Source organism: Limulus polyphemus, unplaced genomic scaffold, assembly GCF_000517525.1.
Source record: "Limulus polyphemus unplaced genomic scaffold, Limulus_polyphemus-2.1.2 Scaffold3361, whole genome shotgun sequence".
Classification (NCBI taxonomy): domain Eukaryota; kingdom Metazoa; phylum Arthropoda; class Merostomata; order Xiphosura; family Limulidae; genus Limulus; species Limulus polyphemus.
In genome coordinates this window covers 23,092-47,141 of record NW_013668971.1, presented here as the reverse complement: position 1 = coordinate 47,141, position 24,050 = coordinate 23,092, and the positions used below count along the sequence as shown (strand labels likewise).

At 33.5% G+C, this 24,050-nt stretch overlaps 1 protein-coding gene and 1 pseudogene across 1 annotated transcript in view; one reads left to right on the top strand and one right to left on the bottom strand.

Annotated features, from left to right (window-relative positions):
* The window catches only part of LOC106469218 (zinc finger protein 227-like), a 20,052-nt gene extending 10,548 nt beyond the window's left edge, over positions 1-9,504 (top strand). Inside the window, exon 3 of the mRNA XM_022397674.1 lies at positions 9,306-9,504. Within this exon, the coding sequence (XP_022253382.1) occupies positions 9,306-9,504 (199 nt within the window). The remainder of the gene's footprint in view (positions 1-9,305) is intronic.
* A 6,293-nt stretch (positions 9,505-15,797) lies between these two features.
* LOC106469217 overlaps positions 15,798-24,050 on the bottom strand; it is a 26,893-nt pseudogene continuing 18,640 nt past the window's right edge.

The following is a 24,050-nucleotide window of genomic DNA, read 5'->3' as shown; positions in this document are numbered from 1 at the left end:
CCATCTTCTCTTTTTCTTCTTTTTTTTTATCCCACTTTCTGACACCAATTTGTTACTCTCTGTTCGCTAGTTAATTTTCCGTAAATTCGTTTCGACGAAACTTTAGCGACACAAGTCCTTTCTTAAATAAAACTGGTTTATTCTTTCCGAATACAACTTTACGATATACTTAATTTCAACAGTCACTCTATAACAACGCTATAACTCACGTCTCACGTGGCCAACAATATTTTATCCGCATACATTCAATTACTCATTACCTCTCCGTCGCTTCGTGGCCGGTCTTATATATACAAGACTACACTATATCTAAAAAGATCACGAGATTTAAGGAAAAGACGTGAAAGTTCGAGAATGACGTGGTGTGATACTAGTCACGTGACCTCGATGTCGTAACAGTATCAAACACAGGGCCATCTGACCAGTGGTTGTTGCATCAGTTACATCATTAATCTAAAACAAAAGGTGAGATTGATGAAAAGAGGATTATTTTAACGATCATGTTCTCACAGATTCCAGTCAGCTCCTTTTGTATATCTGAAGAGGTGTGCTTAGTTTGAGGATCAAATGATCTTTAAAAATTTGAGTAGAAGAAATTGCGGGAACATTCTTCGTGAAACCTATGGGCTTAATTGTACTTGCCACATAAAACCACAGTGTCGACAGTACTTTAAAGTACCTGTCAGTTTTTTCTACAACAATGCATACATTGCCTCTGTTCTTACCTGTCCTAATATAAATGAAGTTCGGCACAGTCTCCGACGATCAGATGAACCATCGACTTACCGTGTTGCATATGATCTTCGTGATGTTACTCCAATCACTCAGTGGATTTGTTGTAAGCAGTTTAAAAGTGTATCTATAAAATTTGTCGAATAAACGCAATCAATTACATGCATCCGACGTGCTAACAAGAATAAATACAGTATACACAACCTGTTAGCGTTGCACGTTGTAAATGTATGTGTATGTATGAAACAAATCATAGATTGATTTGAAAAAAGAACCACCAGTTTTACTATTACGTATCGCGTGATCTGCAAAAATGACGTAAACACTGACTGAAATCTTTAACTGACGCCAGTAAAGAGAAAGATCTCGTTGACGTATTGCGTTAACTAAATTCGCAAGATTTGCAAAAAATGCGCATATTTTAATATTACATAAACGTTATCAACTGATAAACGCATTAGTATCTCCCGTTCTAAGATAATCTAAAACTATCACCAAATAATTTACAGTTGATTTTTTCTGAGTACTAGACCTACGAAATCTGCTCCAATGACTCGGGTCTAAGTTAGACCTATGAAATACAATTAATATCTCCGGTTCTAAGATAATATAAATCTATCACCAAAGAATTTACAGTTGCTTTTTTCTAAGTACTAGACCTACGAAATCTGTGCCAATGACTCGGGTCTAAGTTAGACCTATGAAATATCATTATATGGGATGGTAAAAGTGGTTTTCATGGTGATTAATCAAATACATTTTATCTAAACCCACTGGTTAGGATACCAGTGATAAAAGTATCTAGGTGGCTTCGGCACTTTAAACATACTTAATGAATAGTTCTCGTTGTACATTATTTACCTGCTCAAAAATGAGTAAAAATGTGATAACTTTCACATTTTCATGTCAACAGCGTCATGCGTTGGTTATTACCAACAACTGCTTGGTTAGATCTTGTGATAATATAGACATATGGTGGTTCTGTCTCGCCCGAAGCCATGATTTTGAAAATTACCACCTTATAAACAAAACATTCGGATAAAAAGCAATTATGCAGTAAAAAACTGACGTGTATAAGGGGAAGTTTATTATGTAATTCTCTGCAAACTGCCAAAATGTAATTAGGAGTAATGAAATTTATCATATAGAAATGTTTATTACTGTTGAATTTAGCATTTTATATCATAGCAATTCATGTCTTGAACTGTCATATCTGTGCACTTTTTGTGTTGTGGAGACAAAACTTGATCCTCATATGCAGGAAATTACGAGAAAAGAAACGTTCAGTTGCATTTTTATTTTTGTATGTTGTGAAACTTAAATTTAAAACTTGACCTTCATATTAATCATATATAAGAAGTTACGAGAACATTCCTGTACCTTTGTAAATTGTGGAACTTTTATACTTTTATAACTTGGTCGTCGTATGAAATAAATTTTGAGTAAAAGGTGTTTAGTGCCTTCTAATCGACTTACATTTTGTAAAACATTTAAATATAAAAATTTATTTTCATACGCATGAAAGTTTTTAAAAATATACCATATGCGAGAAATTATAAAAGAAAAGGTTTCAAGAAATATCATGCTGTATATCTGTGGTTCATATAATATTAAATTGTCTTGACATATATTGTAAAACTTGATTTCCATATGCATACAATTTGAAAAAATAAAAATCAGTTCGTGTTATACATTTTCTATCTTTTAAAACTTTACAGTTAAAGTAATTTTAGCCAGGGAAATTGGGGGAAAAATGCTTAATAATATTGCAGTATCATATGTTCATTTTTATTTTTTGTAAAATTGGTATTCATACGCAAGAAATAGTGAACAAAGTAAAATGTTCTAGTCACATTTGTCTACGTTATATATCTTATAAAATGTTGTCTTGACTGTTGTCAAATGCAGAAATTAAAAAAAAAAAATGTTAGTAATATAAAAGTATTCCAATGCCATCTTTACACTTTATATCTTGTAAACCCTTTAAATATAAAACTTTGTATTCATATGGAGAGTATATTTTTGGGGGAAAAAATGATCCATTGCAACTCTGTTTCGTGTTTATAATATATATATATAAGTATATAATGCGATCATCATTTCACTACCGTATGCTAGTATAATAATAAGTTGGCAACGAAATGATCTATTTGGGGGTGGGGGGGGGGGACGTACGACATGTTTCCATACCTTGTTGTTTGCCAAATTATTATCGTCCTTTTAAGTTAGTTAAATTTAAATCCTTGCCGTACCTCCTAAAAGGCACGTAAGGCAGTGCGTTGGCACTGCGATTCCAATAGCACAAGTGGACTAAGGCGGGATATCAGGCATCGCAGTTTAATTCAAAACGTAGAGCTGGGTAGGCTGGATTCACTAGAACAAGTGAAATAAAGTGTCTTAGTCGAAGATAAACGGCAAGACACAGGACAACTTCGAACTCACAACCATTCGATTACGTGTTCAAAGCGCGAAGATATTGAGCGCTGTCTACAGCATGTACATGAAATAAAAATGTTCCAGTGCCGTCTTTACATTTTATACCTCGTAAAACCTTTAAATATGAAACTTCAATATCATATACAAAGAACTCTGGAAACATTTTAATAAAATGATGAGGAAGGAGGTCGAAACGTTGTTACTTGCTTTATGTTATAAATAAAGCGTTTTTAATACCCATATCAGCTGTTTATACTATATATTTTAATGAAATATTCCAGTGACATATTTTCTTTTTGCCCTGTAGGTTCGATTCTACTCCGTGGACCACTGTGTAGTTTATATCTTGAAAAACGTTTAAATAACAAGCTTTGCCTCGGAAAGCACTAAATTTTGGAATAAACTTTAAAATATTTTAGTGCCGTCTCCAAACTTTATATCTGGTAAAATCTTCTTTAACACAGAATTTATTCCTCAGTCAGAGGCGAAATAATGTTTTGGGTGGCAGGACAAGGCACAAGGAATTTTGATAATTGTTTCTTGGAGGTGTTGCATACACCATTCGAATCTGTTGTATCCAAGTCTGCAATCCATATGACAGTAATACATTTTAGTCAGAAATTATGAGCTGTCAAACAGATATAGGGCCCGGCATGGCCAGGTGGTTAGGGCGCTCGACTCGCAATTTGTGGATCGCGGGTTCGAATACCCTTCACACCAAACATGCTCGCCCTTTCAGCCGTGGGGACGTTATAATGTGACGGTCAATCACACTATTCGTTGGTAAAAGAGTATACCAAGAGTTGGCGGTGGGTGATGATGACTAGCTGCCTTCCCTCTAGTCTTACACTACTAAATTAGGGACGGCCAGCGCAGATAGCCCCCGTGTAGTTTTGCGCGAAATTCATAACAAACAGATATATAGAGTTTCGTAGTGGCCGCACCACCTTATCGGCAACGTTCATACACTAAATGATTATCTCTTTCTACCTTTTTTATTCACAAATCAAATTATGCGAATTTTCTCCAATTCCTGTTTCAGGTTTGAGACCCTGTTCTTGATCTTCTGATCTGTCGGAAGGTTACTACTACTCTTCTTGTCAGCATCTAACCTGTGTTTTTGTGCCGCCAAAGTGTCTTAATAGATGTATCTACCTCAAAAAGGGATGTCAAAAAGACCATCGTGATTGCATCTACAGCGGCTGCCTATGTTTCAAATCAAACTTCTTGAAATCTAGCACATGCAGATAATCGAGACAGTAATGATGATTGATGATGATATCACGAAGATTAGCAATGTTCCAGTAACGGTCAGTTGTGCTTGAAGCTATCTGCTGAAGATCTATTGGACTCTGGTCTAAATAACAGATGCAAGAACGAGCGAAGAAGTAGGCTCACGTAGCGGACTCGTCGGTTACCCAAGAAGAAGTACTGTCATTAAAAGTTATGGGGTATTCAATCCCTTCTAATTCACCATATAATAATAACCTAAATGAACTTAAGTGTGTGAAGAATAAATCATTGTTACTAATATGTAATTCGCTTTATAGAACGGATAAACTATTTGGTGCATATTTGTTTTCTTTTCAATAAAGGCAAAATTTAAAATATCTGTTACATAAAAGATGGGGCTAATGCGTCCCTTTATTGTCCACACCCTTTGATGGGTATTGCAGTTGGGTCAGCAAACCAAAGACAATACAGTTAGGCTTCTTATAATGGTGATACGTGAGTAACAGGTATGGAATTTTTGAGACTTGTTAATTAACCATATAGTAACCTAAATTAATTTATGCGTATGAACAATGTTATGGTATTCTGCTGGATATATTATTCAATATTATATAGTGTACCAACTGTGTAATGATCATATATATATATATTAGAAATTTCTTTTCTTTTACTAAGGCAGAGGGTACGGCCAGTCAAGAATTGCGATAGGCCTCTACGTCTCAGATATTTTCAATGTTACCTTTGGTGAAAAAGAACGGAAATTTGTAACATTTTTATATAAATGCTGGCAATAACTGCTGATGGTGTGGCCAAAGATAAATCGGTAATTGTTTTGTCCGATTTGAAACTATGAAATGTAGTCTTCATATCTCGTACTATGCTACATTCTAGGTAAGTTTCGCCAAAATCAGATAAATCCTGGAATTTTTATGTCCGATCATTTGTTGAGGCAGAGATCCTATGTTAAATATAAAACTTGATCTCCATATCCAGGTAATTATAAAAAGTTTTCTGTGCCATTATAAACTCTGTATCTTGTAAAAAATTTTAAACATGAAACATAATCTTCATACGCATGAGTTTTTCTTTATAAAACGAAATATTTTCTATTGCATCTATACGGTTTCTGTCTCTCAAACGTTTAATGAGTAAGCTTGCACTTGATATGCAGGAAATTTTGTATAGATTAAACAATATCCAATACCATTTGTACACTGTATATATTTTTTAAAACGTTTAAATATAAAGCTTCATACATTGGAGAAGGGGCGGGTTAAACTGGGAGCTATTGCTGCTGTATCCCACGGCACGGGTTTCAAAAAAGGTCCGTTATATAAAAAAAAGACTATTTTTTTTAGGAAAATGCTTAATAAAATTCGTTCTACCGAGTCTACTTATTTTTCAAGAAAGAGAGAGTTTGTGTGTGATATGGTAGGCCTATCATGCGATGTATAGTGCAGAAATTTGATTGGCTTGCCTCCGAATAGTGTGAGTAGGTGTAGCGCCGTTCTGACTTAGCATATTTGCATACAGTTTGCAATGCAAATATGCTAGGTCTAAGGAGGCTAGACCTAGTCACGCTATAAGAAGAGCCAGGAAGACAGTAATTTAACCAAGTACAGATGACACGATCTGTTACTATTGCTGGGCATACTATGTGAGTACCAGTGTGATCTAAGCATGTGTGTATGTTTGTGTGTGAATATGAGTTGTTGAGTTTATGTGAATATGGTTTCTTTCTGTCCATATGTTTTGTTGTCCAAATGCATATTTTGTCTGTGTTATCACCACTTTTCTTATTCAAATACCATCTAATATTGCTCATTAATTTGTTGACGAGTGTTGCAAATCTGTGGGTATTATTTTTTCATTGTCTCCAAAAGTAAAAAATATCTTGAAGTTTAGTCCTTTTCAACTTAGCATTTAGTTGCAACCATAATAGGCCCAGTAGAAAAATTTAGCCCTAGACCTCTGAATTGGAGTCCACCAATGAGTCAGCGATATAATTATAGATATACAATGCTAAAATCAGATTTTCGATTTCCTGAAGTGTACACCACCTATATAGTCCTATGTGTAGCTCTATGCTAAAACAACAACCACCTGTGCAAGAAATTTGGAAATGTCTTTTGATTCTATTGTTACGCCTCCGTTCGTTAGTTAATTTTCGATATAATTTCTTTCCGAAAAACTTTAGCGATACGAGTCCTTTCTTAAATAAAACTGGTTTATTCTTTCTAAATACAACTTTGCAATACACTTAATTTCCACAGTCGCGCTATAACAAACGCTATAATTCACAACGAACGTCTCACGTGCTCGACTCAACAATACGTCTCTCTGTCCGCAGTTCAATTACACATTACCTTGTTGCCTTCAGTTCTTACCAGTTTATATATACAAGAATACCGCATATCTAGTAGGCTCTCGAGATTTCAGGAATGGACGTGAACGTTCGAGAATATGATGTGTTACTAGCGTCACGTGATCCCGCTGCTGTAACACTATCTTATATCTTCTAAGAGTTTTAAATATATATGAAACTTGCCTTGCATGTGGAGGAAATTTGAAAATAAAAATTTGAAAATTTCCAATTCCATCTCTACGTTCGTAGTATAACCTTGAAATATAAAATATGATCTTCATACACAAGTCCTCCTAATGATTCAGTAATAAGTCGCAAAAACTGGACTTTATAATCGTGGTAGGTAGAGCACAGATAGCCCATTGTGTAGCTTTGTACTTAAGAATAACCAAACAAATCATACCCAGGAAATGTTAAGACATTTAACAGTTTCTAGTGCCATACCTTGTACACAATATAATCATTATGTGCACTAAATAGCAAAAATTAAAATAAATTCAATGTCATCTATACATTTATATATTGTAAATCAGTTAAACATAAAACTTGATCTTCCATGTCAAGGAAATTAAAAAATAAATAAAACGTATTCCAGTTACATCTTTACACTTTATTCCATGTAATACCTTTACATGTAATGTTTTCATTAATGTAAAACAATGATAATAATAATAACAATGACTATGGTCCAAAATGTATCTTTGCTTCGTCAAAAGCTACCATTATTTTACAAGTTTCGCTAATCCAGTTAATTAGAGAACTTGTAAGCTACCGATAGCTCCTGACGAAGCTGTAATAGTAAAATATTGAGATACTAAGTATATACTCTGTAGGTGCAGGTTATTTTATTTACAATAATAGTGTTTTAATGTTATTTTTTGGATGAGGAGTACATTTTAAAATTATCTGGTATTATCCAGTTCACATAATGAGAAGAAGTTAGTTTATTTCTTCCTTCACTTTTTCACAAGAATGGACACTTATACACTGCAGTAAATTGTTGTAAGCCTGTGTTACAAATGTCGTTAAAACCTCCTTAAAATACCAAGACTAATGGAAAACAATTGCAATGAAAATACACTGATTGATTCATACACTATTTTCAATAACTCTAGTTTTCAAATCTAACTCGTATTTATGATCTTGCTTATAACTTACTAAAACAAAACTTCAAACAAAATCGTAGAACTTTCTAGCCGACCGACTTCAGTCACCATTACATCATCAATGAACCGAAGCTCCAACTACCAAACAAACAAATCACAAAATTAAAAATATAACTTACAACACTATTCCTTTCCTGTATTATGAAGTCATATGAGTAATTTTAATGTTAAAATAAAAATATATAATTCGACATTAAACTGGTCATTCACCAAATCTTTGAGGTGTTTTTCTTCCGAGGTTCATGGTATACAGTGAAATGGCATCTTGTCTCGTATTGTGGGGAGTTTTTCCTCAGTAGGTGGTCAGGTGAACCTACTGACGGCTCCAGCCTTGCTGATCTTCTTGAAGTAGTTTTGACAGAAACTCCAGGCTCTACAGTAGTTGAAAGTTTGCTGACAAATTATTCTCTGGAGCTACCCTGTTGGTCATTCTTTCGTCATCATACTTCCAAAGACAATCACAATGGGCGAACTTTGGCTTGGACTGCTTATCCTTCTAGATTCTGTAAATCACATCATTAATTCTCCAAAGTACAGTATATTGTTCATACTAGCACCTGCTTAATTGTGGATTTTGTCTTTTTTTCTAAGTTTAGTTGAATGGATATGTATTTGTTAAAGAGAAACAAGTGCAGGAAAATGTTTATTGGAAATGTGAGCAATCTGGAAAAATTGCAAGGGTTGTGTGAGAATCGTGAGCACAACAATTCTGGCGATGCCGCTGGTACTGAAGCTAAGAATGTAATGCACAGCATACAAAATGATTCAAAGAATACACATGATGCACCGCATTATGTTATCTCACACGAATCCTTTGAATTTAGCCAAGCTGTAGCAGCTAGGTTGTCCTTTGTAGATAGCATAAAAATAACTATTCGAAATTTACATGGGAAATAAAGTCTAGGATTAGTTACTCCAAATGATCAAAGATATAGTTTTTTCCAGAAATGTACACTAAAACTGAAAATGGAGAACAGTTTCAATGTTTGACTCTGGTGTTGTCAAATGATCAGATGATCGAATATTGATTTACAGGAAGAAACCTACAGTTACTAGCAAGTTCCGATCATCTGTATGCTGATGGAACAGTTAAGACTGTTCCAAATATTTTTGAACAATTTTATCCGATTCACGGGGTGCAAGAAATTATTACCATCCCTTTAATTTATGCATTGTTGCTGAATAAGAATGAGCACACATATATTAGACTTCTTAGAGAGATAAAGGAGTTAGTACATGCTTTAAATTCCGTGTCTATACAAACAGATTTACAACTTGCAAAGAGAAGTGCAATTGACACTGAAATTCCACGTGCAGTTAATCGTGGGTGCTTTTATTTTTCATTTTTATCAGTGTATTTATCATAAAATTAGTGAAAATGACCTCAAGCAAAGATACGACACAGCTGCAGACTTCGCTTTAAAGATTCGTATGCCCTCTGCACTAGCATTTATTCCTACAGACCAAATTGCAGAGATGTTCAACTTTCTTATTGGTGAAAACATTTTTCCACCCGAAGCTCAACCTGCGATTGATTATTTTGAGGATACTTGGATTGGACGTCCTGATTGAAGACAACGACTTCGACTTCCTGTATTTAAGCTTGAGATGTGGAACTGCTAGAAGGCATTCCAAAAACTTACAATTCTATAGAAGGATGGCATCGTGGCTTTGTGCAACAAGTTTCTGCAAATCATCCAAATATGTGGAAGTTCATTTCTGAGTTAAAGAGGGAACAAAGTTTGAACGAGCTATGTAGTGAGCAACTTTGGAGTAGATTCAGGAACCTTCTATTGGTCGGAAAAAATATCGTGACTATGCAGAGAGATTAAAAAGACTTGTCAATGCGCTTCAACCAACAAATAACATGAATGATTACTTGTATGGTATTGCATATAACAAATTATTAATTATTACATGATTAAAATATATATAAATAATATTGGTGTTTTTGAATATTTTAATGGTCTGATAAAATTGCCTAATGTAATATCATTATGTAATAATAATCTCCATTCTGATTAATTAAATACCTAATTTTTTACATATGTATGTCTTTCTTTGTGCATTGAATAATATTGGTCCATTTTACTTTGAAAGTTCATGGAAAGGTAAGTTATATGCCTTTTTATAATATTTTGTAAATTAATTTATAATTAAAAATCGATCTAAAAACTGGACATTTGATTAACTGTTATTTCAAAGAACTGGTTTTTGAAGATTTGTTTACAAAGAATTTTCCGTAAACCGTTCATAATAGTTCTACATATTCTGTGTAAGTCTGCTGTAAATGAATATTCTCTTTATAAGAGTATAAAAAGTCAAATGACACTTTCAACTTACTCCTGATTATCAATGATGGTAGTGTGTTGCAGGTAGCTTCCTGTATTGCTTTATGATAACTCATCAGTAGCAGTAGAAGATCTTGGTCCGACACTTACTGATATTCATCCACATGCATGCTAATTGATTTAATAGTGTGCTGTGGTATCTATCCACAATGCTATCGGGAGATGGATGAAGGACTGATGTCTTGATCTTATTACTTTCGAGAATTCAACATTTCTGTGAACAAGACTGATTCAAAATTCCATTCTTGATTCGAGGGAAGTGCCATAACCATCAAAACTTCAGACAAGTTCGTTGACGAATTTCTTTGCAAGAGTTTCTGCTTTCTGGTTAAGAACAACATATGCTTTTGGTCATTTCCTGAAATAGTCCATCACAACTATGATGTATCAATACCTGCTGTTATTCTGTGGAAGAGGACCAAGCAAATCAAAGAAACCCTCCAATAGTGCTCTAACACAATATCACTGTAGCTGCCCATGCTGTTCCTTTTATGGACATTTCTACTCATAGAATAGTTCACACATTGATTCACAACAGGTCCCCGGCATCCAACTCCAGTAGAAGCATTCTCTTACTTGCTCCAATGTCTTTTTAACATCTATATTTCTAGCCATTGGAATGTAGATGACAGAGTCCTTCAAAAGGTAGAAACTAAGGAAGCGTAGTCATTGTTTTCCGTCTCTGGTATCTTCCCATTTATGACATAATAAGTCCTCTTTTAATAATAAAGTATCCAACTGTGCAAAATACATCTTTATTTTTAACTGAATGATTATGAGGATCTTCCTGCATTATTCTTGAGCCACTTAATAATTGATTTCAATCTCACATCTTTTGTGTGAGCAACTTCTAGTTGGACAACATCAGTTCGTCATCATCATTGGCAGATACCACATCTTGAACTATACTTTAGATTAGTTGTATTTGGGATAATGCATTAGAATTTCTATTGGTCTATCCAGGGCAATGTATGATGTTAAAGTTGTCTTCATGGTGCTTATTGAGCCACTTTGCCATTTGGCCTTCTGGGTTGTAAAAATTCACCAGTCACTTTAATGATCCATGATTGGTCTGAAATGAAACCTTTCTCTACAGTCTATATAGATAATGACTGAAGTGACTCAGGACTTGATCAACACTTACAACATGTTTTTGTGGCATTCATTGCTTTTCTATAGTTGGCAATTGCACGTTCGTTTCTTTGTTGTACTTGTGACAACCTGCCTACACTGTAAAATTACTTGCACCTTTATCTAAAATGAATGGATCTTCCAGAGTTGGACATTCTAATTTGAGAGAAGTAATCAATTATTTCTCTCTTTGATAAATGCTTGTTCATAATTAATAGTCAAACAAACTTATTTGGTTTCTCAAGTACTTTGTGTAGAGAATGCACTGTGCCAAATATATATTTTGTAAAACGACTGAAGCATTGTGGCATTTTTCGTTATTTTCAATGCTTCAAGGAGTGAGAAATATATGTAACAAAAATGGTCGTTTGACTACGAAAGGAAAGGTATGTCAAGTGTAAACCAAAGATGCATTCTAGTCGATATTGAGAAACAGATGTTTACATTATTCATAAACTGATGCAATCGTAGCAGAGAGAAGGCTGTGAGTATGTTTATATAAACTTGATTAGAGACTGAACACGAGTTTCATGTCCACAAACTGACTCCATCGCAGCAGGGAGAAAGCTATGGAAATGTTTATATTAGCTTCATTAGAGAGTGGACGTGAATTTTATAAAAGGAATTAGTAAAGAAATCAGAAACTCTGGGCGGAACTTTGATGTGAAAAAGACAATGAGAGATACATGAAAACAGGCTGCCGATTTACCATCTTTAACTATGACCAATTATTGAAGTATTTTTGTTTTTAGTTCCGAGAATCACGATTATTCTGCAAATTTTATCCAATTAAGTGACAGATCTACTTACGGGTTAAATGTGTACACATTTGGAGAATTGTAAGGATACCACAAGAAATGAGTATAAGAACCCGTGTTTTGGGGCTGAAAATAAGTTTTCTGCCTCTTGAAGAAAGGACGTCAGCCTGCTGATACTGGCTATTCCAGAACTGACTATACTGAAGACTGTATCTGCTATGCCAATGTCTTCCTTGCAAAGACCAACTACTATTTCTTGCTCGATCCCCATGTAAGTAACTGTTGCTATCTCTCTCAAATTCAATAATGTAGTTAGGATTTGATGTAAAATGTATAATGTTAAGGAGAGTATTGTCTGAGCATATGTCAAATAACATTTTAATATATAATTTGCTGGTTATAGTGAGTAATTGAATGAGTATTGTAGAGAATCTAATTAGCAAAACTGGTTGTTCAGAACAAAGCATTTGATTTATTTGGTGTAAAAACTAATCGAAATACTTTTGTCAATATTAATGTATGTGAATATTTAGAATTATTGCATTAAAGATTTGAAGTGAATTTTTTAATATTAGTCTCAGAGTCAATTATTTAATCTAACTGTAAGTTCCTCGAGTTAGTGGCTTGTGTGCTCCACTCGCAACTGTAACCTGGAATTAAATAAATTTATTGTGAGCTGGATTAAGTCGAACTCCAAACGACTAGCTTACATGATGTCCAAGCATTTCACACGGCAATAGTAAGAGCACAGCACAAGGAATCCTCTAACCTCATGCAGGTTCTTTAGTGTTAACCAGTTCTAGACAAAGCCAATCTTTAATGGATTTCTAGACACTTCTCTTCTAATGACTAGTGTCACATCAAACTCGCATGTTGATGGAATAATTCAGCTTTAGGTTCTCTTTCCCCAACCATTCCAGAACCTCTTTTAGTCCTTGATAAGCATTACCAAAGGTCTTCCCATGTGCATTTATGTTATCCATGTAGATTAGTATGAAATTCCAGCGTAATTCAGAAAGAGAGTGAGACCACACTTCATTAACTGCTGAAATAAAATAAGCATGCTACATAATCCAAATAATAACACAACAAATTTCCACAATCTCTTTCCTGCTTTAGAGGCTGTCTTCCCTCTACCTCCTTCATCAAGTTGCACTAGTCAATATTAACTTTTAAGAAGCAATGTTACAAATTTATTGATCCAGGTAAAGCATCCAAGGTGCAGTCAACCCTCAGCATTTGGAAGGCACCATTTTTGTAACTTTGTTCCCCTTCCAGTAGTCCACACAGAAACATGTGGATCAATCCTTCTCAAATAATGATAGGTAATGTCCAAGGGCTAGTACTTGATTCTATTATTCTCTGTTCCTTCATGGCTTCGATCTCGTTAACAGCCTCAGACTGTTTTGCAAGTAGAAGTTGTCTGGCTGACGTATTGGGGATGCATCTCCAGTATCTATCTTGTGAAATATTTGACTTGTTCAGTTTAATTCATAACGTCGCTTGGAGGAGGTGTTTTTATATGCTGTGAGCAAGTTATGTAACCACTGGTACTGATCAGTTGTGGAATCTCCACAGCTCCCATAATACAACTCTTGTAACTAAGAGGGTATGCTGTCCTAACACAAAGGTTTGTCATTGGACTTCTTACATCTATCCTAAAAAATTATGTAGAAGTGTTAACTGTATAGCCTTTCATCTTGCCATGTCTCATCTCAATATGACTAGAATCTTACAGTTTGTTTTATTCATGGCCTTAATAATGACATCTTTATTCTTTAGTTCCATAAGAGCTCTACTAACCATTAATCCACCAGGAGATGTTGGAGTGTTTGATTCTATTATGGCCTATTCACTAGATTTAAATATAATTTTAATAAATATTGATGGTTAATTCACATCTTCGTCATATCATGATTAATCTTATTTTCACAGGAAGTTAAATCTCGTGATAGTAACGGCCACATAGGACCTAGGAATTTCCTGGTCATAGACTGTGAAGTTAGCCTAACCTTGTATCCATGTTTGTGCATGAAGTCAGTTCTCAATATGCACTCTTCCTCAATGTCAATTACCCACACATTATGAAGTGTAGAGAAGTTCCTACAGTAAAGGTAGATTGTAATATCGTTCTTGCTGTAATTTTATGTCCACTTGCCATAAGAATCACTCCTTCTGTCATCATCTATAGATGCAATTTCCCACTTTTTATTATGATATCAGCTCAAACTATTGTCACTTAGAAACCATATCAATTAACATACTGCAAAGTTTCCCACCAATAGACTCGTGGACAGGTTTCTTTAAACAATGAGCTTCTTATTTTATTTTATGTATTCTCAGTTGAACTTTGTGCCATAAGTCCAGGTAATCCCTGTTTCTTGGTCTTTGGTTAGTCATTTGTTGTTCATTGGATTTGGTTGAGCTCGTAGAATCATCTTTTGGGTACTGTCTCTTTGGCGTTTCAGTAGCTGTTGATTCCTAATAGTAAAGTGAGATTATAATGCCAATTTCTTACATGTATAACATTTCCCTCTTTCTGGTGTCGTTTGTGAGTTCTTATTCCCTATAAACTTTTATCTGCTGTTTGTGGAAATATCTTCTTTCATATTACAGTTGAAACATCTATTGCCATGTGGTTTACTTTCTTACTTCTGTGTAACTAGTTGTCTAACCAATCATTTTAGTTTGTCTTAGCTATTGCCAGTGTGAGTTACTGTTAAACTACTACTTGATCTTATCACCATGTGAAGTTGAGAAGGTGTTTTAGTTGTTTATCTGCAACCTTAATGAATTCTAATTCCATCACTAACTGCAGAGTTTCCTTTAAGTATGTACTCCTACTTTACTTTAGCGTAATTCTCATATCCTCATTTGTTATCGGATCTATAAATTGGTCACACACTAACAAATTCATCGTTTCATGAGGAGTGTATGCGTAAGCCCATTCAAATCTTCAGCAAATTTGGCTAAGGTCATAACCTTCTTCTATATACGGTTCCAGAACTTTTATTTTGATACTTCTTTCCGGTGTAGTACTTTGTATATGTTGGATAGGGCGGTTAATAATGCTTTAAGTCTGTTATGGGTCTCAGCTAAAAGGTTGTTTAATGTTGGCAGCAAAATGAATGGGTTTGTTGTCCACTATTCCACCTATTCACTGTGGAAACGATTTAAAATTAAGCCTTGCTTGACTCACTTGGTATCTTCAGATCCTAATATTTTAGTTTCTGTATTGATTGATGTTGATTGGACATCACAATTCGGGTAACAGATTTGTTATTGCCATAGCTGTAGTAGTATAGAAAGGTCTTTTAGTAATAGGTAACACAACAGTAGTAATAATAGGTGTAGACCAAACAAATTATCCTATTCCATATCTGGTTGTAGGTGGTGGATATAAAAATAGGCATGGCTGGTTTAATTTTTGTATTTGATTATTCGTTTTCCAGATACTTTTTCTCTCAATGATGTTCTCTTATACCTCATTGAAGTCTTTCTTTACTTCACATTTGACTTTGTCGATGTTTTCCTGCATGTATGTCTCCTATAGTTTCATCAATTTTGTGACGTGTTCTTTCGTTGATGGGTTATCTAAAGAAACTAACTCAAAGTTCAGTCCATGTAATGAGAAGAAAACGATTTATTTATTTCTTAACGTTTTTACAAACTTGAACACTTGTGTACTGTCAAAAGCTTACATTACAAATCATGTTCACCTAATAGTTCAAGGACTAACCTAAAATAAGACTAATTCGTACAACTGCATGTCTGCAACAAAATCACACTTACTGATTCACACGCTACTTTAAATAACTCTCTTAATATTCACAGCTAATTTATTTACAATAAATATAGCTTCAGATGTGTTGGAACAAAAAGTAACATGAAATCATGGAACTTTCTCGGCAAGCTACATAACGTCATTATTAACGACCCACAGCTTCCTCTAGTTAATAAACAATCAGAAAATCAAAAATATAGTTTAAGACACTGCCCCCTTCCTTGATTGAGAAATCCCTTGAACAATACTAGAGCTAAAAATAAAACACTACACTAATTTAACCATTCATTAAGTCATTAGTGATTTAATCTCTGTTAAATTTGAAGTGAAATGAAAACGCTATCTGTGAACGTAAGCCTATAAATATAACAGGATAATAGCCTGTAGCGGCTTTAGTCCAAAAGAAAAAAGGTCCACCAAGATCAGTTTGATGAGAATGAAAAAAGAATGATCAAATCTCTTAATGAAAAACAATGATTTCATGAAATGGTGATATTTCTCTGTAGACATATTCTACAAAAAGTATCTTTTAAGTATGAATTGAATAGTGAGCCATATTAATTAAGATAACAATTACTTAACTTCTTTTTACTTTTAAGCCTGTACAAGATAAGATACATTATAGACTAGATATATATTATATTAGTCCTCCTTACTCGGCGTTGCCCGGGTATTATCCGAACAGATGGCCGATGTTTAGGTATTTTTAAATACAGAGGATGAAACGAAGGTCTCAAGTTCTTTATGTTTTTTTGGGGAATGGCGCTCTGCATAGTGGATGCGGTCACTGTGTCTGCGAAGTTGTCGCCTTTTCTCAATCTCGGCTTGACAATGAGTAACTTGTCTTTTTCGTTGGCTGTCAAAGCATGTTTCCCTATCTAATGGAGTCTCACGGTCGCTTTTGTTGCACACGTTTTGGTCCTTGTGATTGTCAATCAAAATTTTATCTTTTTCTCAGCATTTTACTCTGAAGTACATAATCAAGGTCTGAAATGTTTATTATACGTAACTCCCCTCCCAAAATTAAGTGAAGAAAAAACAATTTATTTTTGCTGAATTACAGGTGTTCAACTTGTCTATTCTATATACAAAAAAATTAGTCTTGTTTGTCAGTAGATACGACAGCATTTGATAGAATTTTTATTGACACCTCACCTCTCTATAAGATACACACATTTTTCTGACATTATTTCGACTTAAATCAGACGAAAAATCCGGCCCGTCTTCTGTGTAAAAAATTAAATTACAAAGTTTTAATTGACACTAACAATGTTATGCCACAGACATTAAACCTGTGTACACTGATTCCATATCTTTATAGGCCTGCTGTTATAGGGGCCGAAAGGTGCAAACTAACAGTGACAAACTTAGCTTTATATATTACATATTTCCATTTTACTTTATATAACTTCAGATTTAGATAAGGGAAATGGTAACTTGTAAACATGTTTAACATCTTTGTTTATTTAGGTTGCATGTGGCATCCAATGGCTGTTTTTGTCATGTATACCCAGTTTCAAACCTTCCTACAGTTATTAATATATAACAAAATTACTTAAGTGTTATTTGTAGATTCAATTTGTTCACATAAATGCAATTCAACTTTTAAATTTGAATTGATCAAACAAGTTTGTGTTTTAGTTCTCTATACTGAAAGATAATGCAAAAGTGAGACAGGACCACTAAGATGTTAAATTCATGAGATTATTCAGTATATTTCTTCAGTAATGAACATTACAAAATACAATAAAATACTGTGGTTAATCATACATTGTCAGGAATCTTGAATTAGAAGTTCCTTGAGTTACAGATGATTAACAAAATACACCTGGTATAACAAATACACATAAAGAATCTGATCCAAAGTAATCAACCTTAGGTCTTGAATAAGTACAAATAATGACCATGTGACTTGACAAAAGAACTAAGAGATTAAGAACTTCCTCAAAGAAAAATCCAATTACCAGTCTGAAAGATCACGATATATTGTGCATTCTGCATGAAAATTTATAGTTTCTCCACAGTGTATATTCTTTGATGTCAAAGTGGGAGAAAAGGCACTATTGCTAAGATTGTAATTTTGTTTTTAATGGGCAACTGTTACGTTTTTCCAAGTATGTATTATATCATGTGTTTTTAAATTTCAAATCATAACAAACTGCTTGCCACAAACTTCATGCCCCCCTATGGCACAGCAGTATGTCTGTGAACTTACAATGCTACAAACCATGTTTTAATACCTGTAGGGGCAGAGCACAGATAGCTCTTTGTGTGGCTTTGTACTTAACCACAAGCAAACAAACAAACTTTACAACCCTAATATTTATCTCCAGTGTGTATTCTTTGCTGTTTTTTTAACCTTAGACTGGTAGAATAAAATACTCTTGTCACAGCTGGTAGGGTGGATCAAAATGACCCACATGTAATAAGCTTCATATATATTATCTTTATAATATAATGGGGTCAGAATGTCCCACAAACAACAAATAAACAGTTACAACAATAAGAAAACTGCAACAGCACATCTGCTCTGCTCAACACTCAATAACTGACTGAGGATAAAGAAAATATCAACACTAGCTAAGTTGAAATAGACTAAAAAAAATCAACAAGAGTCATTCTACCCTACCAGTTGAAAGTTATATATGCTAGTTATTCCAATATGTTTGCAACAAAATATACACATGTATGCTTTCTCCCAAGTGTTTATTCCTGTTTAATGTATTTTTAATTGACTACTTATCCAGAACTGTTTTCCAAACTGAACATCTCTAATGGTTTCTTTTCAATAAGCCTTCTTTGGTGTATTTTTTAATGTGCTACATATCAGAACTGTAAGGTTTCTCTGCACTGTGTATTACTGAATCAAATTTTCTTCGAAAATGTTTTCCATTAACTGCACAACTGTAGGGTTTCTCACCAGTGTGCACAGTTTGATGTCTTTTTAAGGAACTTCTAATTCCAAATTGTTTTCCACACACAATACAACTGTATGGTTTCTCCCCAGTGTGTATTCTTTCATGCATTTTTAATTTATTATTCGTTCCAAACTGCTTTCCACAAGCTGCACAACTGTATGGTTTTTCTCCTGTGTGTATTCTCTCATGTATTTTTAATTTATCATTTGTTCCAAATTGTTTTCCACAAACTGCACAACTGTAAGGTTTCTCCCCAGTGTGTATTCTCTGATGCACTGTTAAATAACCATTTGTTACAAAGTGTTTTCCACACACTATACAACTGTAAGGTTTCTCCCCAGTGTGTACTCTCTGATGCACTTTTAAGTTACTTTTTTTCCAAATTGTTTTCCACAAACTGCACAACTGTAAGGTTTCTCCCCAGTATGTATTCTGTGATGTATTTTTAATTTACCATTTGTTCCAAATTGCGTTCCACAAACTGCACATCTATACGGCTTCTCCCCAGTGTGTCTTCTTTCATGTGTTTTTAGATTACATTTCAATCCAAATTTTTTTCCACAAATTGCACAACTATGAGGTTTCTCACCAGTGTGTGTTCTTTGATGTATCTTTAATTCACTATTACTTCTATAGTATTTTCCACACACAGCACAATTGTATGGTTTCTCTCTGGTGTGTATCCTCTCATGTTTTTCTAAGTTACCCACTGTTTCAAATTCTTTGCTACACACAGAACAACTATATGGTTTCTCCCCATTATGTATTTTCAGATGTATTTTTAATTCACTATTTGTTCCACATTCATTTCCACAGATTACACAACTGTACAGTTTGTCACCACCCTGAGGTATATCAGATTGTTTCAGATTGTTTTCATTTAAATTTGTTTTTCTGCATACATTGTATGGTTTTGGAGATTGGATGACTTCTGTAAAAGGATGTTCTTGTCTTAAAACATAACCAGGAAACTGATTTCCAGAACAGATGTTCACACTGGTCTTTATATCTAAAATCAAAATATATAATACAACAAGTGCAGTTAATAACAAATTTACCATACATTATTTTATTTGATCAACTTCCAAAATCATTTAAATGGTCTGATACCATCAACACAAATATCAATATCAAAATATTAAAGGTAAAAAAGAATTTTGATGTAGTTTTCATAGTTACATACTTTATATAAACTTTTCTACCTGGATCAAAATAGCATTGAAAACATAAATTGGAGATAATAGAGCAAGTTTAAGAGAAAGTTTTTCAGTAGACAAAAAATCAACTGGGGACATATGATGGTACACAGCAACTAACGTTACTTTCAGCCAGTACTTTCCTGAATTAATCTTAAGAGGTGTAAAATTGGAGGTCAAACTGCAGTTGCTATCTTCTCATAGAGTAACATTCCAAATATATTTAAAACTGTATTATCAATGCATGTCAATAAACTTGGCATAAAAATGTAGCTTATACTTCAAATTTTAATGTTATATAAATTTTTGCTTTTAATTCCAAAAGAAGATACTTACATACATTCTCTTTGTTATGTGATGCCTATCTGATTTTACTTTTTACATTTTCTTTCTTCCTATATATGTTTCAAAATGCCAATCAATTGGATTTACCAATAAAAATATTGACAGGCCAGAATCTAAAAGAAGAACCTCCCACATTTTTTATTTTATGAGAAATCAATATATTTGTTACACACACCAAAGAAGCTCCTTCCAACTTTTCATGCTTTTGAAATCACTTATTTACTCAAGCCTGGTTGTCAATGGTACATGTTTATATCCAACTGAAATGCCATGTTGTGAATTGTGTAATTACAACTTCCTTATCTTATCTCAGTAAAATGCACTATTTAGCGAGCAAATTTTGTTTTCTGTGTACTCTGAACTCAGCAATCCAGTAATTAATGAAATGTTTTAAACTTACTTGTAGGTTAGTTAGAAAATCAGATAAATTATAGTTTTGGGGCATTCTATTTTACTTGCTGGATTGTTTGTCTCTTAAATTGCATATTTGACAGCTATGTGAATTACATTTTGGAAAATCAAGATAGTATACTGTCAAGTACAAATAGGTCTATAATCAATGGTAAAAGGCCTAAAGCTCTTAAGTTAAATAATTATATTTTTCTGTTACACAACCTGCAGTCATTCTAGTAAAAAAAAAAACATTTTTGATTATATTTTTAAACACCACTACGATTTTACTATAGTTGTTATTTGAGTAGAAAAAATAACAGTTTTACTGAAAAAAATACTTTTGATATTTATTTAGCAGGTTCTACAGGTTACAACATTGCTATGTAAGAATTGGGTATTAGTGCAATGCACCAACACCATTCACACAGGGTTAATAAGTTGACTAACATTAATAATTTAAAGTTCCTGTTCAAAAGATCTGTATGAAAGTTAAGTAGATACCTAGACACACCAAAATTTTGACAAAATGAAACTTGTTATCAAAATATTACTTATTATTTTATCAAGTTTAGGACTGATCCCTCTTTTTTAGAACTATATGATTACTTTCTTCTGCAAACAAAATTAAGACTGGTGTTCAGGATCATACAATCCGATAGTGCAAAAGGTTAAAAGTGTTCAGAAAATCAAATTCATGGAAATTAATAATAACAATACACACTAAAGCATTAATCTGTAGAAACTGGTTCCAACCATTACTCACAAAGTCTATACGTAAAGAACCAGGAAGATAAGAAAAATTGTTCAATCAGAAAGTTTCTTCCTGTTTAGTTTTACTATAGACACAATGAATGTTCTATTTATCCATATCCAGTCAAACTTAATTTTAATATATTTTTAATTGTTTTGTTATAATTTTAGCACTTCAAACTCTTTGACAAAGTAATTGCCAAATAGATATATCCAAAACACACCAAGTATCTTCATCTATACCACACAACTGATTATCTCTCATGTGGTTTCATTAATTTTGAAAGATTACCAACACTTATACCAGTTCTTTTCAGCTAGTGAAAATGAATTTAGTTTTTAAATGTTTGTACTTACCAGATCCACTTTCCAACCTAGATTCAACTTGTTGTAAACCTTCTTGAAATTGATTTTCTGTTTTCACATTTGTAACACTGTAATTTGAACTATACAAATCATCATCACTACTGTCACTGAATACTGAAATAATCTCATCTTCTGGTAGATCACCAGGCTGCTCTGTTTTCAGGCTGCACTAAAATGAAACATTTTCAAAAGAGCTATGAAAATAAAAGCTAATGTAATTACTAAAACAGAGAAATAGATATAGTTTGCATAGTTTACTGTAAACCTAAACTTTAATGTTTGTAATCTGTAATAAACAGTTCTAAAAACACTTTTAATGTATTTCATTAAGCCAAAAGTTCAACACAGAAAAATTTTGAGAAAAGTAGTTTCATTTCTGTTACTTGCAGTTTCAAATATTTAATTAACAAGCATTGAAGATTATTGTAAAAGAAATACTCAATAACCTAACGTTTTTCTAACTTACACAAATACATAGAAAAACATATAGAGCATTATAACAAAGTACTGCTGAAATGAAAACGAACCACAGTAAAATTGTAAATAGAATCAAATATCTGTATTTCAGGTTTTTGATGTTCCAGGTGTTTCAACTTCATTATTTTATCTCAAAAAATGCTTTTTATCTGTGTTTTCAGGTATCACAATTAAGTAATAGAGAAACAAAAGATGATTCTTGAGCTTTACATTTTCATAATTAAAACAACAATTCTGGAAAATCAAGTACAAATTAGGAAAAGGAGATGATATTTTTACACCTGCCAACTGTTCACCTCCAGCTCTTAAGGAAACCAAAAAAAGACTTTATTTTAAGTATATCAGATAGCTGAAAGAGTACTTTTACATCAGTACTGATCAACTGGTTAACACAGTAAATAGCGTATCAGAATATACAACTGGGATGAAGAATAATCAACATCTTAACCTCAGGTCACATAATGAAAGACTTTCACACAAAGTAAGCTATGAGAAAGTTTAGGCCAAATAAAAATATGTGTGTGTGGTTTCTGTTAGATCTATTTTCAAAATAGGGTGGGTCAATAGGAAAAATATTTTTCAAGCAATAAACCCTTAATATTATTGTTACTAAGCTTACCTTGGGTGGGGTGGGTAGATAGAATATCATTTAAATTTAGATGTAACATACTAGTATTTGAAACAGCTGTTTACAACTCTAATTAAAATAAACTGCAATCATACAAAGAGTATTACCTGCATTTATTTATAAAATAAAAATATAAATAACACTAGTAAATGAACCAAATGAAATAAGTGTATACAACTTCTCTACATACAAGTGGTACATAAAAGAAACTGAAATAAGATAATTTTCTTTGTTAGTATACAAAAATGATACTGATAACTTAACGTTGCACAACCTGTGAATATAAACTAGGTTACTTGAACAGTGAATTAACAGAATGAACTTTATGATTTGAGGTTTTAACCTCACCATTTTTCAGCTATGCTAAACACAGGGAGGAAAATGTCAGTAATTGCAAACACCTCCTCTACTTACAATAGCTTTCTATATATTGGAAGCATCCAAAGTGCATCAGTTACAGAGAGCATATGGTGCAGCATTCAACAGCTGCAAGGTGGAACAGACAATCTTACTTACAAAGATAATACTCAGTAAAATTGTTTACACTCTCCATAAAACATATGTAGCTGTTGACTGTTTCATAAACAGTGTATACACATTGTTAAGATATTAGATCTGGTTTTAAACTATTTTTGGCAATTACCAAAGTCATCTTTGCAGTGGTGGGATTCAGCCGGTTTGCACCGGTTCTTGCGAACCTGTTCTTAGAATCTAATGACCTCCACGAACCGGTTGTTAACAATTGTATGTATAGGCCTAATGATAACGTTACAACTTACAAGTACGCGTGTTTACAACGCAACTTTACTAGTAGGCTAGGTGGACTAGGTCTACTAGACCTCAGATGAATCATTTGCCAGCAGGTGTTTTTTTATACAGATTCTTATGATCTTATCTAAATTATTATTATTAGATCTAACTTAGTTATATCATCTACTATAGGCCAAGCATCCTAGGCCTACGTGTGAGTGCAAATCTGTGCTGAATTATTAGCCAGCGGGTGAACGCTTTTTCTACAGAT